We start from the raw sequence: 24216 nt of genomic DNA on the forward strand, positions 1-24216 counted from the left end.
GTAAATGCGGTTGTTAATCCCAAACACAGACAGTATGAATTTAGCCATGCACACTCAATTTAAAGTTTTTGTAATACAAAATATTAAACATCCCTTTTACTGTTACAGAACAAACCTTGAAAAAGTGTTGGATGTGTAACAGATTAAAAGCAGCTTGTCCTGTTAAGTTTGATGATTGTTTTATCTATTTCCTAATGAAAACAGGATGAAATTATCTAAAAAGATCATTTAACTAATGAAAAAAAAAAAACATTCAGTACTCATTAACAACCAACATTAAGCAAACAATAAAGCTTTAGAATGCTACAGTTCAACTTCCAGAAACTGAACATGTGTCTATTAATGTATCTATTAATAATCACCTAACTCTCCAGATATCAATGCTTCTGCTTGACTTTGGTCTTTTGCCATCTCTCAAGTGAGAGTGAGTCTTAGCACTCATCTTTTCCAGCCATTCCAGCAGCTGTGATGTGAGTCAGCTGAGCAGAATGCTCCTTTGCTTTGAGACGCAGTGCTGCTATGCTGGAAGCGCGTAGGTCCACCGTTGGAGATGAAGGTAAGGGTGGTGAAGAGGAGAGAAGGTTGTTGGTGAGGTGGGAGCGTTGAATTGGACTCTCGATGGCAGGAAGGGGTATCCTTTGCAGTGCCATTGGACCTAAGCTTGTAAAAAGTCTGATGAGAAATGTAACAGGATATTATAACCATTATGAAATGTGAAAGGTAAAAATAAATAAACTTAATGGTTTGTGTTGAACATGCAGATGAAGCTCATGCACCTTCCAAAAGTGGGGTTAAGGAAAGCGTGCGGTCTAAACATGGCCGCCCCTAACAGAGCACTGAAGCCATGAGGGGAGGCAGGGTTTGGGGGAGGCTGAGCAAGTCTTTGGAGTGGGGCAGGCCAAGATGAATCAATAGCTGGATGTGGGCTTGGGACAAAAGGATTCCCACTCAGGTAATGACACAAGGACTGTGCAGCAGGGGGGGTTCCAGGATAGTGTAGGCTCAGAGTGTGTGACTGGACCCCCGCCTTTCCCCTTTTCCTCCATTTTGCACGTCGATTCTGGAACCAGACCTTGAGAGGAAACAATGCTTTTGTCAATTACAAGTAGTTAGAGGAGGTTTTTTTCCATTTAGCAAAGAAATACTGTCACTATGTCCCCTTAGTGAAGGCCTGTATTAGACTTGAATAGAATAATGTTGGCATGACAAGAAATATACAAACTTGTCTGAGAATATCCATAAAGGAGTCCACCCAAAAATGTAAATTCTGCACCCAAAAATGTAAACTCTCACAGTGTTTCCAAACCTGTATGATGTTCTTTCTTCTATGGAACACAACAAAATGAACGCTACAAAAATATCTTCATTTGTATTCCTGAAGCAGAAAGAAAGTCATTCTAGAGAGTAGCCTAAATCAGTGGTTCTCAAACCTCTCCATGAAGTACCCCCAGCAGTGCACATTGTGTCTCCCTCTATCTGACACACCAACTTCAGGTCTTGCAGTCTCCACTAATGAGCTGATGAGTTGAATCAGGTGTGATAGATGAGGGAGACATACAAAATGTGCAGGGCTGGGGGTACTCCAGGACAGGTTTGAGACCCACTGGCCTAAATGATGACATAACTTTCATTTTTGGGTGAACTGTCCCTTTAACACGGAAAGTTGTTGAATGAAGGTAGAATATAAAAAAGTATAAAAGTATATAAAAATATACACTATTTAGTGGAAATGTAAAGAAAAACGCAATAGTAACTTTCTAGGCCATAATTGTGTGCAATTTAAAATAAATAAATAAATATGCGATTCTCCAAAACATCTAAATACACGAATCTTTTATATATAGGCTACTTGCGCCATTTTCCCTGTTATATAAATATGATGTAATATCTTATATAAAAAATGTGCAGGGCTGGGGGTACTCCAGGACAGGATTGAGACCCACTGGCCTAAATGATGACATAACTTTCATTTTTGGGTGAACTGTCCCTTTAACACGGAAAGTTGTTGAATGAAGGTAGAATATAAAAAAGTATAAAAGTATATACAAATATACACTATTTAGTGGAAATGTAAAGAAAAACGCAATAGTAACTTTCTAGGCCATAATTGTGTGCAATTTAAAATAAATAAATAAATATGCGATTCTCCAAAACATCTAAATACACGAATCTTTTATATATAGGCTACTTGCGCCATTTTCCCTGTTATATAAATATGATGTAATATCTTATATAAACAATAATAAACAGATCTTGTTAGATTTTTAGGTACATTTTCAATATAATGTATCGAGAAAAAAAAGCTGCTGAACCAAGTCCAAGTAGCCTATATTATAGCAACGATATACGAGTGGCTGTATGTTTAATACGAATCTTATATATTTTAGATAGCCAGTCGCATTAACTGTTGCTAGCTTAATGTAGAATTTTAATATATATATATATATATATATATATATAAAAACGCATATAGCCTAAATGTTTTAGACTTAACGGTGACCTTTAGAACTTAGAATTCGTTGATTTGATTTTTTTCAGTGTTTTTTATTCTTGTTGAGATATTGTGCCCAGTCGTGAACAGATGAACAGATTAATAGTGAATGTTGAAAAGGGTGAGATAAATAAGAAAGTGACTTACTTGCACTCGTGCTTCTGTAAGATCAAGTCTCATTGCTAATTCCTCCCTTAAATTAGAGAGAAAAAACAAGTAGTGGGTCGAGTGTCTTATCTCATTTTGTTTTCCTTTACTATTGACCATAAATCTGACTAAAAATAAAACTATGTACATTTATTCGATTTCATTCTAGTGACAAATAGGCTATTCAAATTCGAACAGCTCCTGTGCTATTGAAACTGTTAATGTAAAGGTTTTGCAACGAAAAGTAGCAGCGACTAAAATAATTGATCGCCTTTTAAAAAATACAACCGATAAAATCAAAATTATTATTGTATGACTTTTTTATTTAAGCATATACAATTTTCATATGGCTGCTTTTAATATAGCTACTGAACATTATTAAGTATGTTGTCTTAATGAAGATGTGACGAATGGCGCCTTCCAACCATCAATCATCAGTGAATCCCTTTTTTATATATAGGTTATATTTGCATAAGTTGTTGGTTTTGCCGTTACCTTGTGAAAACATCTGGATAATGAGTCTTTTGAAAAGCTCTTTCCAGCTCCTCAAGCTGATAGCTGGTAAATGTGGTCCGGTATCTCCTCTGTTTTCGTTTTAACATCCCATCTTCAGTGTCACTTCCCGCTGATAAAGTAGTTTCCTCACTGTGTTTCAAATATGCCTCTCGTTCTTGCAGTCCCATTAGACCCGAAGACACAGTTGTCTCTCTACTTAGTCTTTCATTGTCGGTTTCTTCCTCCTCTGGTATTGGCGTGGGACAAGATGTGTCTCTACATGACTGTAGAGAAGCATGCTCCTGATACAATCTGGTACGACTGGTGTTTACAAGCGAGGCCTCTGTCATTTTTAATTTTCCACAGGCTGTGTGTAGCAGTCTTGGGCCCCCTGCCTCATTTGCGTCTGTGTGAATGGAGGAGTCTGTCAACGGGGCGAAGGGGCGGCGGAGCTTCGGCGGCAGGTGCATGTCTGCTTGAAGGGGCCACAAACGGTTTGGTGTTGCTGTAAGCAAAAATAATTTATCTAAGTAATTATCAACAGGATAAATTAAGTTACAGATACTAATTAAACTTAGAGGATTCCTCTAAAAGACCAGTTTTATTGTCAATTCTATAATTTCACAGCCTGTGTGTTTTGTAGGCTATTTAACATTTATATAGTTACGCTATAGCCTACTTGTATAACTGCAAATTGTTGTTGTAATTAATTATAGATAATAGCATGCGATATTTGTTACAAGGACACTGTAATGATCTTTCCCTATTTCAAGACCATTAAAATAGGCTAAATTCTAAGGCAGTAGCTTCAGCTATTGAAAACCATTGTTGAGTTTACAAAAAAATAATGCAATTCAGTGGGCAACATATGTAAAAACAGCTAAAACAGAATCACAAAATTAAAGAAGTAACGACTAACCTTGAACTTTTAAGGGACTTTTCCTTCCTAGAATACTGTCGATGCAGTACGAGGACAACAGAGTATGTGATTTACATTTGCTGTTTGTTTGATCTGGATTATCCCCCTCTGCTTCGTTGCTCATATCTCTGGCTTTCATGAAGTCTTACAGAAACCAGTGATCCATTGGGCTCTCGCTGACTGGTCGTTGCAAAAGCTCGCGCACACCGACCTTTGTACTGATGCTTCAGCTTCCAAAACTCAGCCACAGCATCTGATTGGTTCTGCGGTGAAGGGCTCTGCCTCAGGCTGTGCGATTCAGTTTAAAGATACTTATCAATTCTAACTTTACCCATTTAGCCTAAACATTTCATATTATATTTCATATATTAATAATAATCATTATTTTTATTATTGTTGTTGTTGTTATTATTATTATATCTAGGCTACTTTTGTAAGTGCATATTAATATATAGACCATATTAAAATATATAAAAGTTGCCTGTATTGACTAACCAGTTATATAACTGTTAATTTATGCTCGAACAAAATTACCAAAACCTATCGTGCTTTTTATTCCTTACACCTGAACCAATTTGCGTGGACATTCAAGTACACAAAAAGAAAGAAAGAAAATTATATTATTTCAAAGACAACATTCTTTATCAGCATTATTACAGAACTGTCATAGATTTATAATTGTACATTCCGTTTTTAAAACCAGTTTAGTGTGGAATTCGCTCAGTTCACTGCTCCTTGAGCGCCATCTACTGTTTATGATGACCTTTGAAGCCGACATATTTACCCTTTTAATCACATGCATGAAATTAAAGGTTAAAAAATAATCCCGAATAATTTCCAAATTACGACGTTGTCAAAAATGTAAAAGTTTAATTAAAAGTAAGCTTTATTATGTGTACATTTAATAGTTTGTGTAAAACTGTAGTTTATAGTTTTGTGTACATTTGATATATTTCACGATTTAACCCATAGGTCGATTTTAAATGAAACGGGTAAAAAATAGCATGGAATCATCTTTACAACATAGTGTTTAAACGAAAACAGTTCTCATGGTCACGGTCTCACGGTCACCATGGAAACAATACACAACTTTGTATAGGACAACAAAGCGACGTGGGAAAATGGCAGCCAGATACGAAGTAGCAGAAGAATCCGTTGATGGTCCATATTACCTAGAGAAAGTTTTAATTTCAGAAGACTCTGAGGATGACTATAAATACGACGAAGTGACTGTCGACGACGAACTCAGCATACCTGAGGGGGAAGAGGACTTGGAAACTGCTGTTAAAGCAGTGCAGGATCAAACTGATGCCACCGAATGCACAACACAGTCTCAGAGGGTCAGTTTGGCCAAACATCCAGTTCCTAAAATACCTGAGGTGGTGGACGACTTTGTCCGCAATTATCTGGTAAAAATGGGTATGAAAAGAACATTAGACTGCTTCCAAATCGAGTGGTTTGAGATGATACACAAAGGCTTAATGAAAACAGACCACATGGAACTCGTCCATGATGTCTATACACACAACCAGCTCCTGGACAACGAGCTGAAAAACGTACAAAGAGAGCGGGATAGTTATAAACTGGCTGCATTTGAAGCTGGAGAAACCATAGTAAAACTTCAAAGAGAGAGGGACTTTCATAGGATGCAGCACAAGCGTGTTGTTCAAGAGAAGAATAGACTTATTGAGGACATTAAAAAGCTGAAGAAACACTATGCATCCTACGAGCCTGCTCTTAGGCAACTAAACGAGAAGTATCAAACAACCGTGAGGCAGAAGATGCTGGTTAGTCTGGAGAGAGACAGAGCTGTCAGCCAGGTTCAGAACATAGACGGCTCTCTTCGTACCGCGCATTCTTCCCCAGGAACCCGGAAATGTGCTAACACGCAACAGCAAAGAGAAAGAATCCAGAAGAGTCCAGAAAAAGGTGCACACCTTCCATGTGACAACATTGCATCAAATTATGCTATAAAAGACCCCAACAAAAACACAAGGCATCCTAAAGACTCTGAATTCCCAGCAAGCACTCGAGTCAATCCCTACTTGCCACAAATCAAAGCTCTTTCGTCACTCAACACCAAATCAGCCAACTTCTCTCTCTTCAAGTCTTTTAAAGTGCACACGATGGCAGTGAGCTTCCTCGCTCCCCATCCTCGTAAAATGATAGTAGCCTCCTCAAGTGATGACCAGCTTTGGAGATCATGGGGAATACCAGAGGGAGAGATGATCATGACTGGCGAGGGTCACACTGATTGGCTGTCATCATGTAATTTCCATCCCAGCGGTGGTTACCTGGGGACCACAAGTGGGGACACCACAGTTAAAATTTGGGACTTTGCTCAAGGTCGATGTGTGCTCAGTTTGGAGGGACACATTCACACCACCTGGGCTTGTTCCTTCCATTCCTGTGGTGATTTTGTGGCCTCTTGCTCTATGGATAACACGGCTAAAGTGTGGGACTTGAATAGTGAGCGTTGCCGATGCACTCTGCGTGGACATGTTGACTCCGTGAACAGCATTTCTTTCCTGCCTTTCTCAAACATTTTACTTACCTGCTCAGCAGACAAGACCCTCTCTCTTTGGGATGCCCGTGTTGGATTGTGCGCCCAGACTTTCTACGGGCACAAGCATTCATGCAACTATGCCACCTTCAATGCCACAGGTGACACAATTGCTTCGTGTGACTCTTTTGGGGTGCTCAAATTATGGGATGTGAGGAATGCTTTAGCAATGGTGACCATGGACACTGGGCCTCATCCCAGCAATCAAGTGGCCTTCAATCCAAATGGAAGAATTCTAGCGGTGGCGAGTAATGATGGCACTGTTAAAATTGTAGAAGTGGCATCTTTACATACGTCGAGTCTAATAGCTCATGAAGATGCTGTTCAGAGTGTTATTTTTGACCATAAAGGGGAATACCTTCTGTCTGCAGGCTCTGACGGTACAATTCATGTCTGGTCATAAAGTATATTTACAGTGCTTGAGAAATTGTTTTAAAATGTAAATACATTCTGACATCCTTTGTTATTAATAACTATAAATATACATTTGTTTCAAAAATACTGTTTCCTGTACACAAACGAAGAATTTTATAATAAGATTTAAATAACTAAATTAAACAACTATTAAAAAGCAATGCATGGCAAGACTTTTCCCCAAAAATATTTAATATTTTTTGTGCATTGGCACATTACATTCACAAGCATATGGGAACCTTTATTTACTCATATAATAATTGTAAATGTAGACAACAGTTTGTTTTATTTTATGTTCTTATTACGTAATTTTTCTATACCCATTTTTTATAATCAGTATTTTTATAATCATTATCTCAGTCTGTAATGTAATGTTTTCCATATGTTCCTATATTTTCTCAATGTTGAATTCAGAGAATTAAAAATGTCAAACCACTTGTGGCAAATAAAAATCTGATACAGTGGTTCTCCTCGGTAAACCAGTTTCATCTCCTCTCCAAAGAGGCCATTTGACAGTTAATTTTAGTCACTGTCTGCAGCTGAATCACATCCTGGTACTTTGCGCTTCAAAAAGTAAATAGAGGGACATATAGTGTATCTCCCCTTTAAGATGTCACTTACCTGGTAAATTTATTCAAAAATATTTAATATTTTTTGTGCATTGGCACATTACATTCACAAGCATATGGGAACCTTTATTTACTCATATAATAATTGTAAATGTAGACAACAGTTTGTTTTATTTCATGTTCTTATTACGTAATTTTTCTATACCCATTTTTTATAATCAGTATTTTTATAATCATTATCTCAGTCTGTAATGTAATGTTTTCCATATGTTCCTATATTTTCTCAATGTTGAATTCAGAGAATTAAAAATGTCAAACCACTTGTGGCAAATAAAAATCTGATACAGTGGTTCTCCTCGGTAAACCAGTTTCATCTCCTCTCCAAAGAGGCCATTTGACAGTTAATTTTAGTCACTGTCTGCAGCTGAATCACATCCTGGTACTTTGCGCTTCAAAAAGTAAATAGAGGGACATATAGTGTATCTCCCCTTTAAGATGTCACTTACCTGGTAAATTTATTATCCAAATTACAATTCAAAGTGATAAATATAAACTGGTAAAGTGAGAGGCTAAGAACTGAAGCATAATAGGAATGGATAACTTTTCTAGATTATCATGTTATAATGTTATTAAAATTGTAGGTGGGTTGTACAACATAATGCAAAATGTACTTTTCTCTCTCTGTGTTTTTTTTTATGTTAAAAGAATTATACTTAGCATGTGGGTCTGACACACTCCTGTCATCTCCAAATATGCCAGATCTATGAAGTCCCTTTCAGCAGGAACATTTGCCCAAAACTTGAGTAGCTATATTTTGCTCCTGCACTCATTGGGAACACAGGAATGTGTGTTTGGATGCGGGAAGGAGCTTTAGGGGTATTTAAAAGTTGTTAGTGTAGTTTTTAATTTGAATTAATATTATATAAACAGTTTGACTGAAGTCACTTTAAGGTATTCTTTAGTCTTTGGAAAAATTATGTCACTGTGCTTGGCAGTTTACTGTAGCTATATCTTCTTTTCAGATGTAGCCTATATAGCCTACTAACATTTAATCACAGACACACATTTACACGATCAAAAAAAAAAAAGATAAAATAACAATAACAAGGAAATGGCAAAAACCAGTACACAAAGATAAATACAAATCTGATTTGAAACTATTCTCCTTGTCTTTGGGTGGCGCGTTTGTGCCAGCTGATGTGAAGCTAACGACGGAAGTGCGTATCTACAAAAACACAGACACGCCCCCTCATGTTATTGGCGCGTGTGGCGGACTGGAGCAGAATGATACATGCTGATAAGCATATTTATTCAAATCACTCGTTAAATGTTGATTGCAGCAATAGATTGAGCTTTACGTACATCTGCATGCTCGAATCAATGATTTAGTATGAGAAAAATTGCTGAATAATCATTCACGAGACGGGAATGTAATTTCACAGCACGCGCACGGAAGCGTCCTGTTGCTGATCATGTGTCTGTAGCTATATAACAACTGGCTATAATAGATTAAGTTTTTTTAAAAAACAACAACATTTCTCAGTGTATTTAAGTCAAAGGTCACCTTTTTTCTCCGGAAAAATGATGAAAAGCGTAGGAAAGCTTTTTGGGTTAAGGCGAAAATGCCCGCCCCCCAAGTCTCGCACTGACAAGAAAAAGACTCGCGTGAATCCCATTGATCGTATGCTGGAGGACAGCGACGAGGGCTCGTACGCCAGCACCACGAGCGTCAGTTCAGGAAGTGAGTACCAGAACTCCGGGGATGAGTCCGGTACCTCCGACAGCTCTTACCGAGCACGTGAGAGCGACGGGGATGACAGCAGCGAGACGGACGAGAAATGCGCCGTGCCCCGACGAAAGAGGAAGAGGTCCGCCAGCGCGCCTCAGCCAGACGACAGCGATTCCAGCGACTCTTCCAGCGACGCCGGCGGAGAGCCGCTCAGGAGAGCGTTGCAGAGAAAACGACTCAGGCTGCCGGAGGACTCCGAGGACGAGGCTCTGGGGGAGAAGAAGAGAGAGACAGAACTGAAAGAAGCCGCTGCCAAGAGAAGAGAGAGAAAGAATAAACTCATGGAGCTGTCAAAGAGAAGAAAGTCAGGCACCCCTCGGCGCAGGCGCAGGACGTTGGTAAGTCGACAAGGACAGAACAAGAACAAGAAAAAGTACATAGGAGCAAGCAAACAGCACTTTTCTGGGTCAAGCTTCATAACCTCTTTAGTCCTTAGTATAAGACTTGTGTTTGCATATGTTGTAATCAAGTATTTGCATTTGCCATGATGCTGTTGCTATTTCCATGTTTCCATCTTACAGTGCAAACATTTGATCAAACTTAACATGTTACTTCAGGTGCATGATTTATAAACGTATGCCAAGTTTTGGGAAAATTGGTCATCCATCCATCCATTTTCCATCCCAGAATCTTGGGCCACAGAAGGGGGACACCCTGAAGGGATGTCCAGTTCATCACAGGGCTGAAATGTGGTAATTTTGTGCATAATATATTTAATTGAAAATAAATTAGTAATGATTTATTTATGAGGTTGCCATGTTGACCAAAGTTAATCATGTTTTTGATATTTATTGACTAAAGTATTAAATTTATTTATCCCGTCTTCTGTGACTGAGAGAAAAACATGTCAATCAAGTATTGTGACAATCGGATATTGTTAACTTTATACTTTCGCCACAGAAATCTTATTGGTTGATGGTGACCATTGTTTTAAAAGATGCAGTTGTCCTCATAAACCCACTTTTTTTTATAAGGTCAGAGATGTTGCATGCAGTTTCAATAATCAACTCTGATTTCAGCTTGACAAGGCAGACTACATGTCTGCATTTCCAATTTGATAAAGATTGATAAAGACTATCCTTGTAGAATGAATGGGGAATATCTAGGGCTGAGGAATTCATGGATATGAAACAATTGTTTCTGTGACGCATGGTTCAGGAAAAGCTCAAATGTACTATGGTTTATTCTATTATTAGATTTACCTAAATCATGTGACTTTTAATTCATATGAGTAGATTTTTTAAGACAAATGAAAACGTTTCAACCATTTACAATTTTCACTCTTGAGCAGTTTCAGCTTTTAAGGTGGAACAAAATTGCGTTACAATGATAAGTGACAGAAACAAAGGGTTCCCTGAAAAGAGATTGGTTAATAACGGGATACCTTGTCTATTTGTTGTTTTCTACAGGGTTCAGAAGAAGAGGAAGAGGAGGAAAGAGAGGAGATCAAGCAGGACAAAGTTGAAGAGCAAAGTAAAGCAGATGATTCTAAAGATGAATCTAGTGTAGAAGAGAAGGGCAGTCCTCTAAACAGCAGCGAGGAGGAAAAACTTGCTGATAGTAGTGACAGTCTGAAGGATTTTGTTGTGGAGGAAGAGGAACAGAAAAAGGACGAAGATCAGGAGGAAGAGGGGGAGGCCAAAGACAAGGCCTTTCTCTCTCACCTTCCACGCCAGTGTAAGACCACGTGATTTTTATATTGATTTTCATATTTGGAATCTCAATATGTGCATGTGCCTGTAACATTTAAGTTCATTTGAAAATCTCATATTTCCCTACCCATTACAGTTATCACAGGATCTCAGCTCACCCACTTTCAGGTGGTGGTCAAAGCCTTGCTGATCAATGTACTGGACTCAAGCTTCCTCAAGTCACTTTACAGTATGTTCTTCAGTACATTCCTTATCTTCTTAGCACTGGAGCTCTCTCTTTATAACATAAAGGCATTTATAATGTTATAAAATAATTCAGTTTCAACTAAATTTTGTACTTTTGAAACTTCCATTCTTTAAAGAGTCATAAAAAAGTATCATGGTTTCCACAAAAAAATTAAAGGGTTAGTTCACCCAAAAATCATGTTGTTCCAAACCCGTAAGACCTCCGTTCATCTTCGGAACACAAATGAAGATATTTTTGATGGAATCTGAGAACTCTCTGACCCTCCCATAGACAGCAAGGATATTACCACGATCAACACACAGAAATGTAGCAAGGACATCGGTAAAATTGTCCATGTGACATCAGGGGTTCAACCGTTGTTTACGTTCAGCATGTGTGCGCTTTATTATGAACGTAAATGACGTTGATTACGGGGTACTCTCCAAAATGACGGAAGACGGTAACTCGGGGAGAAGAATTGCTGAATAAATTGTTATTATTGTTTTCTTTGTGCACAAAACGTATTCTCGTAGCTTCGTAATATTACGGTTGAACCCCTTATGCGACATGGACTATTTTACCGATGTCCTTGCTACATTTCTGTGTGTTGATCGTGGTAATACCCTTGCTGTCTATGGAGGGTCAGAGAGCTGTCAGATTCCATCAAAAATATCTTCATTTGGTCTTACAGGTTTGGAACAACATGAGGGTGAGCAATTCATGGCAGAATTTTCATTTTTGGGTGAACAATCCCTTTAAGCAGCACATCTGTGCAATAAATGAAATGTTTCTTGAGAAACAAAACGGCATATTAGAATGTTTGAAGGATCCCGAGATACTGAAAACTGAGTAATGGCTGCTGAAAATTCAACTTTGCCAAAACATGAATAAATTACATTTGAAAATGTATTACAATATAACAGTTCTTTTAAATTGTAATATTTCACGATGCTAATTTCCTGTATATTTGATCAAATAAATGCAGCCTTCAGAAATATTAAAAAGTCTTACAGACCCCATACTTTTGAATGGTAGTGTAGATATATCTGACTTTGTGTTAATGACTCTAGATGGCGAACGAACAAAACGATACGCGCAGGAGATGAAATCATCATTGCTTCATTTTGATGAGCGACTGGTCCTTCCACGTCTGGAGAACCTGAAGCAGAGGAGCCGCTGGAAAGACCGTTACAAAGTAAGCCCTTTGTGTTTTTCATGAAAAGATGGCTCGTTTCTGAGTACAATTGATTGCTTTACTATTAGTTACTTGTATGTGAAGTAAAAAAAAAAAAGGGTGTGATGTAGATTACTAGATTACGATCATGTCTATTAATAATTTTTGTTTATTAAAAGGAAAGGGTAGAGTGTTATCCCAAATTGCGGGTTATGATGACAAGGGTCCAGACGAAGGGATGCGAAGCCTGTGAACTTCACAGAACGGGGCGCTTCACTGTGCGGCTCTCTGGCCAGTTGTACCACAACAACACCCTGCAGGAGGACCAGTTCATGCCTGATGATTCCCAGGTTGTTTTCCCATGCAAGTCACATATACAGTTTAACCATAAATTGTTTGAAGAATAATTGAGCACCACTTGATGGAATGCTTATTCGTTAACAATTGCAGAGTTTCTTTGTTGGCTCTGTCTGTGCCAGTCGTACCGAGGTCTACCATGCCCTGAAGCACTTCAAATACCATCTGTTTGAGAAATGTCGCACAGCTTTAGAAGCTCAGAAGGAAATACAGGAAGAAGATACAGTAGAGGATGACGAACCAGTTAAGGACACAATCAACAAAGTGTTTACTAAACTGCAGGATGGAGGATGGATCAGTGAGGTGTGAATATGTAACCTTCTTTTAGGTGTCTTTAAAAGCTATTTAAATATGTATGAGGAAACTGATTCCTGTTTTCTTTCTATCCATTTAGCAATACGAGAAGTTTCAGGAACATCTCAATTCTGCTGATTTCTTCCAGGAAGAAAAGCTGGACTGAAAGTGTTAAACTTTCCTTAATGGCATCCAATCTACAGTTTTATTTCTGTAAATATTTTTTTTATGTCGTCATATAAAGCATGGCTAACTTTTGAATTGTTGAAAAGTGTGTGCCCTGAAGATACAGCATTTTAATTTTGCAATTATACTACTGTGTAAATTGCTTCTGCATGATAGATATAAATTCAATACTGAGAATATACAAACAATAATACAACCCGAAATGTAACATTTGTCCAAATCGTGAGGTTTTTTTTTGTATTTTATCCTGAACATTGTGCTTTCAAAGATCTGTATGCTGGTTTTATGCTTTCATTTATAAATCTCATTCTGACGCTTCCGTGTAAATGCATCCAAGTCATTATACAGTGTTTCAATGTTCTTGTAATAAACACGATTCATAACCAGGTTCTGTTAAATGTTCATGTTTTGCAACAACAATTTCTGAATTCAAATTTGACATTTTATTAGAAACCGGGGTCAAACAATGCATATAACACAATCTATGGGCTTGAGGTGAAAATAGTCCAGAAACACCATCCTCACAAGACACCAAGCTTGTATTCGGTCATGATATGAGGATCGCCCATCAGCTCACTCTGGACAGGATCTGGGAGAGAGAAAAAAAAAATCAAGTAGTATACTGCACAAAATAACATTCTAATAAAAAAAAAAGCAATCATGCGAGGAACTAAATAGGTCATAACTTTGAGGACTTGAAAGCTAACGTGCGATGAATGTTACATACCATTGAGAATGTCCTCAAAGCCAATGCTGTCATCGGAACCTCTGAGGGTATCCAGGGCCAGATTTGAGCTTGGCAGGAAGGGCAAACGCTGAATCTGAAAGTGAAAAGTTTAAATACAATAGTCTTCCATAATTAGTATAGGGTGTTTACAGTATAATTTACATGCGTTTGACACTTGCTCACAATACCTGTCTAGCCGCTCTGTACTCCATCTGTAGTTTGAGGGGTGCATGGAGACCCTGGATGTTCCTTAGTGTGTTGAAATTCATCTTGTCCTGGTTGAGCTGAAACTGATTTCGCACAATACAAGCTGGTGTTACACTTTATTTTAAGGTGTCCTTGTTACATTGTAATTACACAAGTATGGAACAAAATGAAATAACAGCGTTACTATAGGATTAGGGTTAATGTAATGATGCATAATTTACTGTTATTAATATAGTAAATAAAAAAACAGTTACTCAAGCTGGTCAAACTTTCACAGCATGTTACACAGTGTTCTACTTAAAAGCTTGACAATAATAAGCATTGTTGGTTCCAATACACACTTATTCAGCTAATAGCATGAATAATAATGTGTATGTGTTTGCATATTTTAAATGTATTATAACTAGTACTTCTGTATGTACTTAAAATATTATATAATATATTTTTGTACTTGTGTGACTATTTAAATGTTTAGTTCACCCAAAAATGAAAATTCTGTCATTAATACAACCCTTGTGTTGTTCGAAACCCGCAAGACCTTCGTTCATCTTCAGAACACAATCTAAGATATTTTTGATGAAATCTGAGGGCTCTCTGACCCTCCCATAGACAGCAAGGTAACTACCACCTTCAAGGTCCAGAAAAGTACCAAGATGATCGACAGAGTAGTCCGTGTGACATCAGTGGTTCAACTGTAAAGTTACAAAGCTACGAGAATACTTTTTTGCGCAAAGAAAACAAAAATAACCACTTTATTCCACATTTTCTTCTCTACTGTGTCACTTGTGGACGCGCATTCACGACACTATCATTGGCGGCGCTGACCCAGATCCGGCGTGATGACGTAAATTCTCGAAGCTTCGTAACTTTACAGTTAAACCACTGATGTCATACGGACTACTTTGTCGATCATCTTGGTACTTTTCTGGACCTTGAACGTGGTAGTTACCTTGCTGTCTATGGGAGGGTCAGAGAGCCCTCAGATTTAATCAAAAATATCTTAAATTGTGTTCCGAAGATGAACAGTCTTACGGGTTTCGAACAACACGAGGGTGAGTAATTAATGACAGAATTTTCATTTTTGGGTGAACTATCCCTTTAAGATGGCGTTTATCACTACATATCTTAGCACGAGCATCATCATCATATACTACCAATACTATTCTGTATATCATTATACATTTACATGTCTTTTGTAGGATCACGTACATTGGCGATAGACTCGAGAAGCTAAATCTTAAGCCCAAATCTTATTGCCAATTTCAAACTGTATGGCATCCCTTTGTGGATTTCCTCAAAACTGAATAGTGTATTACTATTGTTCTCATTGTAACAATTGAATTTACTCTAATAACCAAACTGAATTTTACGATTATGCTTTACTTATGTTAGATATCCCCTACTTGTTGTTGCTGTTGTTTTCAGTTGATTTTGCTTTGTTACGTGTTGCTGGGGTTGTTATGGTTGTATTGTATTGTTTGGTTTGCGTTGTACTCTTTTAAGTTTGTATATTATGTAAAAAATGTCAAATAAATAAATAAAAAAAGCCAAATCTTCGATTCTACTCACATTTTTCTCAGAAAGCTCCAATGGATGACTCGGTAGCAGCTCATTCTTTACACTTGAAAACCTATAAATCGCAGCAACATTAAGGATTTATAAATTAGGCAGAAACAATCATTTACAGGTTTATAAGACCAGAGCCTACCCTCTACGTAGAGAGTCCTGAACCCCATAAGAACCAGCCTGTGGACACAGACCTGTCACAGGAACACTGTCCTTTAGCTGAGAACGCAGGCCACGAGTATTCTGCAGAAAACACAGTATTTCAGAAACATGCACAAAAGGAAGCTGATGTAAAAAAATGTACACCTCAGATGGGCCTGAAAGAGTGTGAATGAAGCAGTCGCCCCGTTAACGTCTTCAGTCTTTTTAGGTAACGTTAAGACTACAAACTGAAAGTAAGGCCATGACGCATCACAATTCATTTAGAAGCTGACAACTTAGTGACAAAACTAATTCTGACATGTACAAATTTCTGTCGCAGCGAATAATAAAACATCGAGACATCAAAGTACAAATTGACTAAATACTCCGTCCTGGAATATAAATAAACACGAGCTGTTGTGCTATGCTATGTTAGCTAGCTAATTCCCGGCACAGCACAAATAAGTACTTTATTAACGACAAAAGCACGTTTCTCACTGTATGAAGAGCAGAAAATGAACACACATCGCCACCCTATAAATTGCGACAAAAGAAAAGAAAGCACTAGATAACAAACTGGAGCTCTACACTACCATCTTCAAGCGAGGCTCGTCTTTACGATCAGCAAAAATGTACTTCCGGTTAAGGTCGGAAATACTGTTATCATGTGCTCACGACGTATGAAATGTTTTTGGTCGCTGTTTATTTTTAAGAATACTCTTATGTTATTATTAATGACAACATATACCTCTTACGGGGATGTTTAGTTGAAAAATACTAGCAAAAATTACTCAAATTCATTGCGCTGATCCTCGGATGATTTTGACTAGGTATCTGAACAGGACTGAGCTGTGGAAGGGGGTATAGCTCAGTGGTAGAGCATTTGACTGCAGATCAAGAGGTCCCCGGTTCAAATCCGGGTGCCCCCTCAATAAGGTAAACTTTTTTTTGTCTTATGTCCTGACATAGTTGTCACGTGACAAGAGTGATGCGGGAAGACTGACACTATATGATGGCGGATCCAAAGCGCAACATTTGTTAATAAAACTTTCATTTATTCCTTTAATAGCCTATGAGTGAGTGTCTTTGTTGCTGGGTTTTCATTAAAAAAATAACAATGAACCACAAACTAAGCATTCGTTTTAAATAAGGGAAAATACCTTATTTATTTGGGTTACAACGGCTATATCAATCTTATTCATTTTGTCAATGCAAACTAGATGTTTAATATATGCGAATTTGCCATTGTACTATATTATGGCTGATGTGTTTTAATTAATAAGATAAACCACAAACTACGACCGTTTTAAGGTAGCCTGAGGGGAAATCCATAGGCTATTTATTTGTGTTAAACGCAGTAAAACATATCCTTATTTATTTTGTTAATAAAAGTGCAAAGTTGAATGTTTTTTTGTTGTTGTTGTTTTTTTCCGATTAATAATAATGAGCCATAAGCATGCATTGAAGACATGCTTTTAAAGAATATTTCTTGAATTCAGTTGAATTAAGCATAATCTAACAAAATTTAATAAGGTTATGATTTTGGCCATGAATTAAGAATTTGTTGACCCTTTTCATTATTCTCACAATGTATTATTACTAAAATGAAGGAACAAATTAGTACAACATGACCATGGTTTTCACCGTGATTGATTGATTGAAAAAAGTAAAAGCAAGTGAAAATGGCCTCAAAACAGTTTGCGCATTGAATAATAATAATAATAAAAAACTTTAGGGTATAGTTCATATTTAAAAAAAATAAAATCATTTCCATTTTGCTTAGTGTTTTTTTTTTTTTTTCCTTACAACTTTGGATGACTATGCTATCTAGTTTATTCATTTATCAGAGATGACAAATAAGAAACACAGTGGTGTCAATTTAAAAGTAGGGCTGTTGTCAGGAATAGCCATACGGTGGCAGTGTCTTCCCACATGCTTACACACACATACAAAATTAAATATTCAGTTTAGTTAGTTTTGCATCATATACAATGTGATTTTTGGTCATCGAGATCTGGCAGCAACATCACATTTTCTATCACATCTTGTACCAGAGCCAGAGTGTCTTTGGCTGGCTAAATCAGTTCTGGCTTTCATTTCCATCTTTATTCATCTTTATTCAGCACAACATCCCCTTTGATTCCTTTGGTGTGAAATTAAGTGGTTCACCAAAGAAAAAACTGAAGGCCCCACCCACAAGGCCTGAAATAAATAATTATCAGATTGTATGAGATACAAATAAGCAGCTGGGGCTTTAGAAGGAAAGCAATAAACAGTGCGCCTGCAGTAGGTCAATAATTTAAATGAAACTTCCTACGAAACTGGGACTGCCTGTAACTGTGCGGTTTATTAAGCAAACTCACTATTGGATTTGTAGCCCAGTCAGTGTTTAACATTGGAATACTAAAAGAAGCTTTGCTCTTGAGGTCAAATAATTAATGATTCTCAAGTTACATGCAGTTTAAAATATCTATTAATTGCTGATAGCTTTGGAATTAATTATCCTGTCTATGTTCATCAGTCCCAATGTTTCCACAGGGAAATATTACATTGCCACAATGACCATGATTACAGCTTCTACAGCCCTGACCATCTTCATTATGAACATCCACCATTGTGGACCAGAGGCTCGGCCTGTTCCTGCATGGGCACGTTGCTTTATCCTGCACTACTTGGCTCTAATTTGCTTTGTCTATGACATGGGAGAAAGCTGCCTGTCTGTGTACACAGACAAACCTGCACAGAAGGGAAGCAACTGCACTTTAAATGGACAGGCTGTGGGCGAGGACTTCGCTCTGAGGGTAAGAGGTGTTTCAGCTGGTGAAGGGTGTTAACAGAAGATAAAAGATCCATTAAATGAAGATATCAGTCTGACCTTATCTCCCCGGCAAGGTAAAGAGTGCCATACTGGCTGGATAGATGGTACCTGTGTGGGCATTGACTATGGAGAGGTTGCAGGAGCTACAGTAGAGCGAGGGAGTGAGAGCAGAGCAACTGGGAAAGAATCAGTCAAGACGAGGGAAATACATGTTGAAAGTCAATGTTTATTCCATCAGCAAAACATCCTGAGGAATATCGAGTACATCGCTAACTTTTATCATGAACAGAAGGCCACACAGAGACGAAATGGGGAGTGGCGGAAAGTTGCCAAAGTCATGGATCACTTTTTTATGTGGATATTCTTTATCATGGTTTTCTTTATGAGTTTGCTTATTATAGGGAAAGCTGTCTGAAGGTATGATATGAAAGACACCAGAGGCCTCGTGCATAAACATCTGTGCAGTTCTTTAAAAAGGCATTGACACTGATGTTGATGACACAGGTCAGACATACAGTGTCTCATTTGCTCTTGTATTGTTGTATTGTTCATGAATCCAGGTTAATTCTAAATGAGGAATAAGTAATGAGACAGTAATTAACGTAATACATCTTTGCTATTCTGAATCCCAGCTGAATGCAATAAACAGCGTTAATATAGGCCTAGACTAGACACGATCGGCTGTGTATTAATGCAGAATTTATAATACACTTAATCATTTTTGTTATTTTGATATAAGTGAGATGTATTGTAAGGTCAATCCAAGTATTACTAATAATTAATGTGTATACTGTAAATAAACATTTTAGCTTAATATACTATCTTATTATAGCCTAATAAGGCCACCAGGAATATTTCTGTTATTTTATCCTAAATCTAGAATAAATCAAAGTTTATGGCATCAGAGCCATTGTATGCCAAACTGGAAAAAAAAATCTAAAGCATAATGGTAGAAGTTTAAAGTTATATATATATATATTTTTTAAAAGGTCAAACAATATTTTCTTCACAGTCTAGCTCTCTACAGGATTTACTTATTTGTATTTGAAGTCTCGTTAAGGCCTGTTTTTTTTTTTTTTTTTGGTGAAGGACATTTATTATTAAGGCCCCTGGGTTGATCAGTCAGGTCACAAGGTCCCAAAAATAACACTTTCCTTACATTCATGTGTTTGTTTGTTTATTTATTTATTTAGCATTAATGTCAGGTAAATGATTTTTCAAAGTATCAATAGCATCAGACTAATCAATCAAACAGCCAACCAGGATTTTTATGACATGGATGCACTCAGATTTTGTTGAATGTCCTTTCTAATGTTTTTACTGCTCTCAATAAATTACAGCAGGTATATTACAGTATTAAACATAATGTTTGCAATGTAAACAAAAAAGACAGTAGAGAGAAGATACCTGCAGTATATGGGAAAAAGATGAATGGAAAGCTGTTGAATTCAGATCAGAATGACAAATGGAGCCAAATACACAGTAACACTGACTGTTTCAGATATAGGCCTATCCTATAAGGTTTTGTCTGTTAGTGCATGTGATCCATATACTACTGCCTGATTTGTGTAAATATATAAATATAATTTATATAAATATATTATATAATACCTAAATGTAATTAGATATACAATATTAGATAGTACAATATTATATATGAATAATATTTAAACATTATAGTGTATGCACTAGGCTACTTTATGTACAAAATTATTAAATGCTTACAATATTTAATTGTTTAGTTATGCTTAGCCACTGTTTTTGTGCCAGGCAGAGGATCTGCAAAATAGAACCTTTATAGAATGTAAATCCATCAAAATTCTCATTAAAGTGACAACAGAAGACAATGCCTGTGATCCATGGAAATCTCATACTTGCACAAAAAGAACTGAACTGAATGTTGACCCTCAATAATATGTTAATAGTGAGATTTATGCAATTAACCCTTTCATCCCTTTTAAAAATCCCTTTTAATGATGGGATGCGATTGATTTAGTTAATGAATATGAATAACTCTGCAGTCAGAAGGGAAGGATTTGATACAGGGGCCAAGTCTACCATAAAGGTTAATTAGCTCTAGGCTTCAATAGACCCCTCAGGGGGAATGGTAGCTATAAAAACTACAATCATCACACAAATTGAGGCTTATTAAACAACTTTTCAGATTACAGAGCCTTCCTGGAGCTTTCTAAATATGTCTTAAAGGGGTGGTTGATTGCGATTCCACTTTTTTAACGTTAGTTAGTGTGTAATGTTGCTGTTTGAGCATAAACAATATCTGCAAAGTTACGAAGCTGAAAGTTCAATGCAAACGGAGATATCGTATTTTAAAATTCTGGCAGTTTAATGCCTACAAAAACGGCTGATAAATCCCAGATAAACCCCGCCCTCGAGAAAAGGCAGCAACTGGGGGTGAGGCCATGCTGCGGTGCTTTACAGAAGAGGAAGAGAAAACTAGGGGTGCAAGTAACAATCTATTCATATATGAATCGCAATTCTGTCTTTTAACGATTCTAATGGATTCACAAGTTTCAAAATCAATGTTCTAAAGCAGCGGTTCTTAATACTGTTCCTCGCGTCCCCCTGCTCTGCACAGGCTCTGCATCTCTCTCTCTCTCTCTCTCTCATTCTGCTCAGCTCCAGCAATGAACTGTTACAATTATACACTTATTTTCACAGTTATGAGAAGCGTTATACAGTTATTCGCGTACAGTTGCCGTACTGTATTAAAGCTTTAATCAGGATAAAACCATATATTTAAAGCTAACAGAAGCAGTAGCATTTACAAATAACAGCGTATCTAAAAGTATGAGACAACAACAAACAAAAAACATAGGCCTACCATTAAAAGCCATGCTTGCACAGGTTCTGCATGATCCTCTTCAATAATATCCTCTGCTTCTCAATCGGGCTCAAACTGATAAGTGATATTAACGATGACATTGTTCACAATACAACCAGAGCACATGCCGCTGAGGTGAGGGGCGGGACGTTTAGACACGTAGAGGCGGTTTAGCCAATCACAACACACTGGACCAGCTAACCAATCAGAGCCCATCACCTATTTCTGAGGGCTGGGCTTCATATAAACAGGAAAAGAGCAGCCCGTTTCTCAGAGAAGGGACAGATCGGTGTGGAATAAAGGTAAATTATGTGAAAAATAATGTTTTTTTTTTTTTAATGAAGCATTAACACATGTTAAACTGAACCCCATAAACACAATCAAGCCTAGAAAAAAACCAGTGAACCACCCCTTTAAGAATAGTAATGGTATAGTTCAGCCAAATGTGAAAATTCTTTGATTATTTGTTGAACACAAAAGAAGAAATTTTGAAGAATGCTGGTAATCAAACAGTTGTCCGTGGCCCTTGGCGTTAAATTGTAACAATATATTTACTGTATTTTTAAGTAAATAAATGCAGCATTGGTGAGCAAAAGAGACTTTTAATATAAAAAAATACAAAAAAATACAAAATTCTACTGACCCAAACCTTTTGAAAGGTAATGTGTATAATGTCATTCATGGAACTTAAAGATGTCCCATAAAGAATATTAATCTAATAGTTATGCAGGGATCCTACGTGTGCTTTCAAGCTTTAAAGGGTTAGTTCACCCCAAAATGAAAATTCTGTCATTAATTACTCATCCTCATGTCGTTCCAAACCCGTAAGACCTTCGTTCATCTTCGGAACACAAATTAAGATATTTTTTTTGAAATGTGAGAGCTCTTAGACCCTGCATAGCCAGCAACGCAACTATAATGTTCCCAGGTCCAGAAAGGTAGTAAGGACATCGGTAAAACAGTCCATGTGACATCAGTGGCTCAACTTCAGTTTTGCAAAGCTACGAGAAGACTTTTTGAGCGCAAAGAAAACATGTCCCTGCTACGTTTCTGGACCTGGGAACATTATAGTTGCGTTGCTGGCTATGCAGGGTCTAAGAGCTCTCACATTTCATAAAAAATATCTTAATTTGTGTTCCGAAGATGAACGAAGGTCTTACGGGTTTGGAACGACATGAGGGTGAGTAATTAATGACAGAATTTTCATTTTTGGGTGAACTATCCCTTTAATTCTTATTTAAATGCTAATACTAAAAGTTCAACTTGAGAGTTTCCTTATCACCAAGACTGCACTTTGCAGGGTAAGCTGGTTCCCCTTCAGGAACTCGAGCTGCGTCGAGATTCGCTTTGGAAACGCCCCTGCGTGACCGCGTTCTGAAGCACGTGTAAAATCAGTCCAATGGAGCAGCGAGACGTCACGAGCGGGGTGACGTGAGATCCAGGAAGTATAAAAGCACATCCGGCAGAGCGCAAGTTAGCTTCTGCTCTTCAGTAGCGCTCTGTGTATGTGTCAGTCTATTTACTGTTGTCTGTCAGTCCACAAGCATTCAAAAAAGAATATGTCAAAGTCTAAACTAATATCTATGGCGAGCAAACGGCATTACAGACGTTGTGTGCCTCCCTGCCCACGCTATCTGGCAGCGCCATGGCGGTGTTACAAGCTTCCCAGGCTGACCTGCTCAGGGGTGGGGCTGCTGAGCGGGAGCAGCCCAAGCAGTCAAGCTCCTCATATCGCCAGTCTAAAAAACTGAGCGTTGCAACCCGCACCTTTCCACAGAAAGATCGGGGGTCGGGGCGACGCTCTCAGTCGGGGTCTTCTAGACCGAAAACGGATCTGCGGACCGTTATTTTGTCTAGGAGGATCTCGGCTAAACGGTTCTACCATTGTCAGGTCCCTGAGGGCAGCCCCACCTGGGGAGGAAAGGATAACACCTCAGTATACGGTGCCCAATCCTCCTCAGTGCCCTCACGGAGGTTCATTGATACACCTGCCACCCTCCGTGCTTCAGGGCTCAGTGAGCTCCGACGAGCGAAGATCCCAGCTGCCGCCCGGCAAGTGAGAGCTCGCCCCCTCAAGTGAAGAGGCTACAGCAGTCAGGTCGGTTGTTCCCTGCCGGTCATCTGCTTCAGGGCACCGAACTGGCTCCTCTAATAAAACCAGAGGCCAGCCTCGAGAGGCTGGTTCCCTTAATAGATTTTCTGGCAGCGTGGGAACTTCTGCCAAATATATCAAAATGGGTCCTGCAGGTTGTAGAGCAGGGGTGCCCAACCCTGCTCCTGGCGATCGACTGTCCTGCAAAGTTCAGCTCCAACCCTAATCAAACACACCTGAAGCAACTAATTAGGGTCTTCAGGATCACTTAAACTCTAATCAAAGACACCTGCCTTTAACCTCCTGGGGTCGACGGTGGCGCCGGCGCCACCAGTGCATGTTTTACTGATAAGAGCAAAAAGAACTTTAAATGCTCGTTCATTTTTGTTTGTACACATAAGAGTAATACACCATTCGAATCTGTAAAGGGTCTATTTTTATTTGTGTACACTCACAATATCAACAAAACATTGTGCTTTTGCAAAATAAAGAAAATAAACAGGGTGTGCTTTTAGCCGTCTCATTCTCCGCGCATATCTGTTTGAAA

The 24216-nt window shown here is 38.1% G+C and overlaps 4 protein-coding genes and 1 non-coding gene across 5 annotated transcripts; 3 read left to right on the forward strand and 2 right to left on the reverse strand.

Annotated features, from left to right (window-relative positions):
• Positions 1–271: 271 nt before the first annotated feature.
• Positions 272–4204, reverse strand: arxb (aristaless related homeobox b). Its single transcript, XM_016278703.1, has 5 exons — positions 4053–4204; positions 3134–3638; positions 2639–2684; positions 777–1072; positions 272–672 (listed from the first exon to the last, which is right to left on the reverse strand). Exons 1-5 carry the CDS (start codon positions 4189–4191, stop codon positions 432–434), a joined length of 1227 nt encoding a protein of 408 aa, XP_016134189.1. The 5' UTR covers positions 4192–4204; the 3' UTR covers positions 272–431.
• An 831-nt stretch (positions 4205–5035) lies between these two features.
• Positions 5036–7120, forward strand: LOC107590107 (sperm-associated antigen 16 protein-like). The gene is given in 3 exon segments (XM_016278718.1): positions 5036–5044; positions 5097–5145; positions 5148–7120. Coding segments are annotated over 3 exon segments (1929 nt in total). The 3' UTR covers positions 7019–7120.
• A 1724-nt stretch (positions 7121–8844) lies between these two features.
• On the forward strand, positions 8845–13536 carry LOC107590081 (coiled-coil domain-containing protein 82-like). The gene is made up of 7 exons (XM_016278702.1): positions 8845–9725; positions 10797–11064; positions 11176–11268; positions 12336–12460; positions 12619–12789; positions 12890–13099; positions 13191–13536. The coding sequence occupies exons 1-7, from the start codon at positions 9180–9182 to the stop codon at positions 13254–13256; spliced, it is 1479 nt and encodes a 492-aa protein (XP_016134188.1). The 5' UTR covers positions 8845–9179; the 3' UTR covers positions 13257–13536.
• Positions 13537–13696: 160 nt separating this feature from the next.
• On the reverse strand, positions 13697–16552 carry LOC107590083 (proteasome maturation protein-like). The gene is made up of 6 exons (XM_016278704.1): positions 16511–16552; positions 15919–16019; positions 15780–15840; positions 14192–14293; positions 14004–14097; positions 13697–13865 (listed from the first exon to the last, which is right to left on the reverse strand). Exons 1-6 carry the CDS (start codon positions 16511–16513, stop codon positions 13798–13800), a joined length of 429 nt encoding a protein of 142 aa, XP_016134190.1. The 5' UTR covers positions 16514–16552; the 3' UTR covers positions 13697–13797.
• A 222-nt stretch (positions 16553–16774) lies between these two features.
• Positions 16775–16846, forward strand: trnac-gca (transfer RNA cysteine (anticodon GCA)). Its single transcript has one exon. It is a non-coding gene; the product is annotated as a tRNA-Cys (tRNA).
• Positions 16847–24216: the final 7370 nt, after the last annotated feature.

This window comes from Sinocyclocheilus grahami, unplaced genomic scaffold, assembly GCF_001515645.1.
Source record: "Sinocyclocheilus grahami isolate Dianchi unplaced genomic scaffold, SAMN03320097.WGS_v1.1 scaffold124.1, whole genome shotgun sequence".
Classification (NCBI taxonomy): domain Eukaryota; kingdom Metazoa; phylum Chordata; class Actinopteri; order Cypriniformes; family Cyprinidae; genus Sinocyclocheilus; species Sinocyclocheilus grahami.

What these genes read in the sequence shown, in the direction of transcription:
- LOC107590083 (XM_016278704.1), bottom strand. An exon ending in TGGAGCTTTCTGAGAAAAAT is followed by an intron (nt 14,294 to 15,779) that starts GTGAGTAGAATC and finishes GTGCGAAATCAG; the next exon opens with TTTCAGCTCAACCAGGACAA. An exon ending in CTTTGAGGACATTCTCAATG is followed by an intron (nt 13,866 to 14,003) that starts GTATGTAACATT and finishes TCTCTCTCCCAG; the next exon opens with ATCCTGTCCAGAGTGAGCTG.
- LOC107590081 (XM_016278702.1), top strand. Translation starts at nt 9,180, where the DNA reads ATGATGAAAAGCGTAGGAAAGCTTTTTGGGTTAAGGCGAAAATGCCCG. An exon ending in CTCTCACCTTCCACGCCAGT is followed by an intron (nt 11,065 to 11,175) that starts GTAAGACCACGT and finishes TACCCATTACAG; the next exon opens with TTATCACAGGATCTCAGCTC. An exon ending in TCATGCCTGATGATTCCCAG is followed by an intron (nt 12,790 to 12,889) that starts GTTGTTTTCCCA and finishes TAACAATTGCAG; the next exon opens with AGTTTCTTTGTTGGCTCTGT.
- arxb (XM_016278703.1), bottom strand. Translation starts at nt 4,191, where the DNA reads ATGAAAGCCAGAGATATGAGCAACGAAGCAGAGGGGGATAATCCAGAT. An exon ending in AAGTCCCTTAAAAGTTCAAG is followed by an intron (nt 3,639 to 4,052) that starts GTTAGTCGTTAC and finishes TTTTGCTTACAG; the next exon opens with CAACACCAAACCGTTTGTGG. An exon ending in CTTAACCCCACTTTTGGAAG is followed by an intron (nt 673 to 776) that starts GTGCATGAGCTT and finishes ATTTCTCATCAG; the next exon opens with ACTTTTTACAAGCTTAGGTC.